The 6,000-nt window shown below is 24.4% G+C and overlaps 1 protein-coding gene across 1 annotated transcript; it reads right to left on the bottom strand.

Moving 5' to 3' along the window:
- Window positions 1-4,102: 4,102 nt before the first annotated feature.
- LOC108552797 (transmembrane emp24 domain-containing protein 2) lies at window positions 4,103-5,997 on the bottom strand. The gene is made up of 3 exons (XM_017907839.1): window positions 5,787-5,997; window positions 4,441-4,781; window positions 4,103-4,268 (listed from the first exon to the last, which is right to left on the bottom strand). The coding sequence occupies exons 1-3, from the start codon at window positions 5,911-5,913 to the stop codon at window positions 4,119-4,121; spliced, it is 618 nt and encodes a 205-aa protein (XP_017763328.1). The 5' UTR covers window positions 5,914-5,997; the 3' UTR covers window positions 4,103-4,118.
- Between the last annotated feature and the right edge of the window lie 3 nt (window positions 5,998-6,000).

The following is a 6,000-nucleotide window of genomic DNA, read 5'->3' as shown; positions in this document are numbered from 1 at the left end:
AAAGAGATGTATATTTGAACTTACAATATTTGCCTAAGTTTCTTGATTATTCACATGACACTTCAGTAAAGTTTAGTAATTAATATTATTGGTAATTAGGAGTATAACTTTATAGTATATAAACTCCTAATACAAATCTATAGGTAATAAAAGTTAGAAACATTCTTCGTAGGAATATTATGGCATTATGTATCAATATTAATAAATATTATGTAACGATACCAGAATGTTGATATTATGTAAAATTGGAGTTTTATTTTGCTTTTTTCATAAGAAAATACAGATATAGTTGTGTACGTTTAAAACTATACATTTTGCTATAGCAGTTGTAATATTTTTATGACAATCACATAATAATCTTACAATTAGTGGTACTCTGTGATATTAATGTCATAATCATAGTAATATTCTATAATAATAGTATGGTAATCAAAATTATTTGATGGTATTTTGTAAAGGTATTATATTAACCATAGTGACAGTCTGTAATAATAAATCAACAGCGGGTACTCCGTGATGGTAACATAAATTAGTCGTTAGTTTATGAACATGGTCTCGATGAATTAGGGTATACGAAACTGAGTACATCGCATGAAGCATTCCAATTAATTTTAAGCGATAACGAAGGCTAATGACAACGTCCAGTGACAGGGTATCTGACAGAATAATCAAATATCACGACCAAAACGTAAACCGTATGGCTATAACTGATTCATCGTAAGTGTCTCGATTAAACATGAATATAGCCCTGAAGAATCTCATGATTCACATTTAAAAATTGTACAATAATGACTGTCTCATATATCTAAATCGCTATTGTTAGAATAAAACTTTTCTTTATATAAAAGATAACGTGATCTCTACTTTTTAGCAATGAATTGCAAATGAAATAACAATTATTAGTTTATTCTGATAAAACAAATTAAATTCTAATAAACAAATTAGAATTAACAAAGTTACAAATTACTTTACTACAAATTTATGTTAATTAAATGAATATAAATCTCGTTATTGATGACTCAGACAGGTTTTATTCAAATATTACGTATCATCATCGTCATCATTTTAATCATTAAACAAAATCGACTCTCTATAACGATCGATTTTAAGAAATTAGTAACAAACCTTTACGACTAACTATTTTCAAATTACTTTGTTCTGTATCCTAATTTTCTTAATTCAATATCTTATCTTCTGCATAAAATCATAAGTGCTTCTTATTTCAGAATTTCTCTTATTACAGCGTACAAGACTTTTTTTACAGTGTATCTTTTGTTCCACTAATTGTTACCCGCAATTTGTTTATTCAAACCTTTTATTAACTATGTTTAGAAAGATAATAATTATTTAAATATAAGTTTTAATTAACAAACATAAAAGATCACCATGTTATTACATTTATCTTTAGTAAGTAACATAATATTCTTTATAAATTACAAGAAAGTTATTAAAATAGTAAATGAATGTATAAATAATAAACTATTTAAATTTTCTGTCGTTTAATAATAAACCGAAGATCTAATAATTTTAAACAAAGAATATTCCCGATAAACGATGGGATACGTTAATTTATGCCTTATTATCTCCATTAGTTTAATTCGTATAATATATTTTAATAAGAGATGAATATAAGCTCGCATAAAAGTTACCGATTGTAGATTTTCCAACTTTCAAACTCAAACGAACCACTGAACAGTAATACTGTCCATTCCTTTTCCGACGTTTCACACAAGCTGCTGGAATACCAAAAGTATTGTCTTTCGGTATAATCACGGCCGGGATTAGAGCAGACACCGAGCCATGCAATCCGCTCGTGTTTCCTGTAGCTACAGATCAAGAAGAAGGAAGAAAAAAAGCATCCACAGTATTGTTACTCCGTAGGGTCGATGGAACTGCTAGGTGGCATCTAATGAGAAGGAGCGGACAATGAGCCTTTCTAACTTAAGTGCCCTAGGGTGAATACCAGAAGGGTGCTTCAACCACCCTTCTTATTTCATTCATTTATTCTCACGCTTGCTTCACGAATCAGACGAGTTACCTGGCTAGAGGGCTACGCTATGAATGGTATCAAGGTTTTGGAATATTTGGTAACAGAAACCTGGTAAATTGAATAATCGTATTTGAATTTTAAATACGAAGAAAATAAGAAGTTCAAAAATTCGAATAACCTCTTCCCTGGTATAAAATAAGATGAAAAAAGGAATAAGTAGGTGATACTGTAAACAAACAATCGTACGATAGAAATTGGTTAATTAGAAAAATCATGAAAATTTGAGAAAGTTTGTGGATCATGAGAAAAATTGTTTGGTTTATTATTTTCATCTCAAATCTAGAAGTTAACAATTGTTATGAAGAAATCGTTTCATAGTAGTATAATGGTATACTAATAAAATACGAAAATATTGGAATAAACAAATAAAATAATTTTCAATATACCGCGTTCTAGTAAGTTAGTAAAAAGGTTGAAAATTGAATTGATAGTTCTTTTTTTCAATAAACAAAGTTTAGCGAAACATATGTTAATGTTCTGTTAAAATGACATTGCGAATTTGAACGATGAAATTATTATACCGTGCTAGAAAAAAACAAATACATTGATATATTAACATACTTGTGAATCAAAATGATGTTATACAAAGCTAATGAACGAATTCAAAAAGTGATAAATTGATAAAAAAAAAAAAAAATGAAAAAATTTATTCTATTTAGTTTTATTTAAGACTTAATTTAATCGTCTAATTTTTTAACATCTTGCATATGGATGTACTATAATATTCCATGAATAAAAATATAATAATCTTTAATGAATGTCAGTTATTTGAGAAATAAGGATAATAATGACGAAAATTAAAAATGTTTATTCCTATAATAAAAGAGAAAAGAAAGAAAAACGAAAAAGAAAAATATACATATATATGTATACATCACACACACGCACACACATACATATACATGCATTTAATAATAATCAACTGAAAATCATACGATTTCGTTATTCGTCAAATCATTAAAATGTTTGATATATCTAATTATATCTAATTACCTAAGCATTTTATAAATTTTATATATATTTTACAAATTACTTATAAATTTTATGTAGATATATCTACAATTTTACATATGTTCTATACATTATAAAAACACAGATATATGCTAACACATATGTTATAGCAATTTTTGTCTCCTTTAATAAGATTTATGATAACTGACGATTAAATAAACTAATAAGAAACAAACTAAATGTAAACTTGAAACAGTTCTTCGTGTTTTAATTTGAATTAATTTTATTTAAATAAAAAGTTCGAATTTGAGTTTTCTTATTGAAATGGCTTTCATAAGAATTTTGATGCAAATAGTTCCTTAATCATTATGTATCAATAAAGTAATAAGTAAATAAAATGAGGTATGTTTTTCTTTGTTAATAACTAATATTATGTACTTAAATTCTCAATGTTTAATGGAACTTACCAAAATTATTAATCAAATTATTAATCAAATTATTATATCATAAATAAAATCTTATATCCAGATAAATCTAATGGAAGTATCAAACAATTAATTTATATAGTTTTATTATATTATATAACTCTGTACAATTGTATAAATGGTATTAATTTAAGTTGTACTTCTTAAATTATTTTAATGTTTGCTTATACAATTAATAGACAAATTATAGTATTTTAATTGGAATATGGAAATGACATAATATTTCAATACAAATTTTTGTACATATTTGTTTAATAAAAATAATAACTCTGCAAATTGATCATTGATATAACAATTATTTGGTTTCATATAACGTATATTTTATAATTTCCATATAAACTGAATTTTTAGTTATCCTTGGTACAAAAAACATTTGTTCATTTTTATAAATTTATGAAGTAAATCTTAAATATACAGTATGATTATTTTTAAATTACTTAGCATCATAAGAAATATTTTACTTTTAACAGTTTTATAGATTTTCAACATCACTGTATATTTGCATTTTAATTTCATTATGTCAAATTTAAGGAAAGAAATAACTTCAAAATGCTGAAATTTTTTAATTCTATTATAACTTAATCATATAAAAAAATGTACAATGAGTGTATTGTTTTATTGCATGTTTTAAATTAGACAACTCTCCTAACTTCAAAAAATCGTTTTAAATACAAAATTTGTCCTATTGACATACAAACCAAAACTGTAGCTTCAAAACATGCCCACATAACTACACGAGAATTTGTGCTTTCATTGATAGCTCTATGATTTCGATCTCTAACCTAAAAATAAAATGTTAATTTTATTAAAAATTTTAATACAATATCTGGATGTATATATTTTATAGGCTATTTATGTATACTTGTTTTATGTATTATCTATATTACGTATATAAGATATATATTAATGATATATAATAACAATTATTTACATGTAAATTATAAGAAATATTACCTGCATGTATTCTTGTTCACTTTTCACAACCCACAAACTTGTACTTAATTCTTTGATCATATCATCTATTTTGTTATGGTATGCATCAGGTGCATTTTCATCTGAAGTATGTTCTATAGGCTTTAGATTTTCGCCAATATCCATATTAAACATTACAACTTTTGGTGTCATACTACTTTTTTGATTTCCAAAGCAGTATGTATAAATGCCACGGAGATGTGCAGCAAATGTGTATTTACCACTACTTTCTTGGTCACCTTGATAAATTATTTTTCCATCGGGACCAATTATTTTTACATCTATGTCTAAAAATCCACCTTCAGCTATTTCAAATGTAAGTCCTATAAAAATATGATAACATAAAAGTTTATTATATTTTTTTTCATAGTGTAATACACATGATATTTATTATCTTTTACATATGAAATGCTTATATAAATATTTTACCAGTTCGAAGAATATTACAGTATATTAATGGTTAATACTTATACTTAAAATTTAATAAATATTTAAAAATTATAAAGTATATACATCATAAATATAATATGTATACAAAACTGATATAAATCTGTAATATAATATCATAAAAGATTTTTACTGACATATTTATGTCAATTATGACTGCTACATAAATTTCGGTATATTAATATCTATTACATTAAATTATAATGTTACATTATAAAATCTAATAATAAAATATTTACTGCCAATTAAATTTTTGATATATATTTAGAATAACATATGATATGATGAAAATGTATAGATTATAAAATATGTATTAAAAAATAAAAAAATTATAGATTTCTTATAAATATTGTCATTGATAATAACAGATGTAATCACATTAGATATATATTTTATATTCTTTGTATTAAAATATTTCTTAAATCAAAATTTAATAAGCTTACATTGAATTTATTAGTTATTATATTTACTAGCTATTGTAATTCATTGTATTAATAAAAATAAAATAGTGATTTTATTTATAAAAGTAATTGCATAAAAAAAATTGTTTATATTTTCAATATTACAATATCTTTAATATATTCCACAAAATACTTATACACATTTTTTCAGTCAAGTTGTACAACTATCTTAATTATTTAAATCAACAGATTTTAGTGACATAATGACATTGTTTCGTGTTATTTTATATCGTAACTTTGAAGTTCTAAAAGCAATAACAACCCTTTTATTAAATCTGTATACTTCGAATACTGAAAAATTGCTTCAATCAATATTTAGATATAAATATAAATATAATTTTATGTTAAAGTTTTATTTTAAAAAATTGTAATTTATTATTTTCCAATGTGTATTATAAATAAGTACAAAAGGAAACTAACCCATTTTCGTGCCTGCTTCTACCTTATCAAAGAAACATTCTTCAGCATGAGCATCCACAGTAATGAAATAACAGTTTGCGTTAGAGCTCAAAAAAATGAGAAATAAACAAGAAATAAGCCACCTCATTTTATTAAATTACAATGTGGACCAATTAAAAACGACATACGCTCTTTCTTTTTCCTGCCACTTCACAGTGGCATGTTGCTACCACAG

This window comes from Eufriesea mexicana, unplaced genomic scaffold, assembly GCF_001483705.2.
Source record: "Eufriesea mexicana isolate 0111107269 unplaced genomic scaffold, ASM148370v2 scaffold47447481097, whole genome shotgun sequence".
Lineage (NCBI taxonomy): Eukaryota > Metazoa > Arthropoda > Insecta > Hymenoptera > Apidae > Eufriesea > Eufriesea mexicana.
The sequence above is the reverse complement of the archived record's forward strand: the minus strand, read 5'-3'. Positions and strand labels throughout refer to the sequence as shown.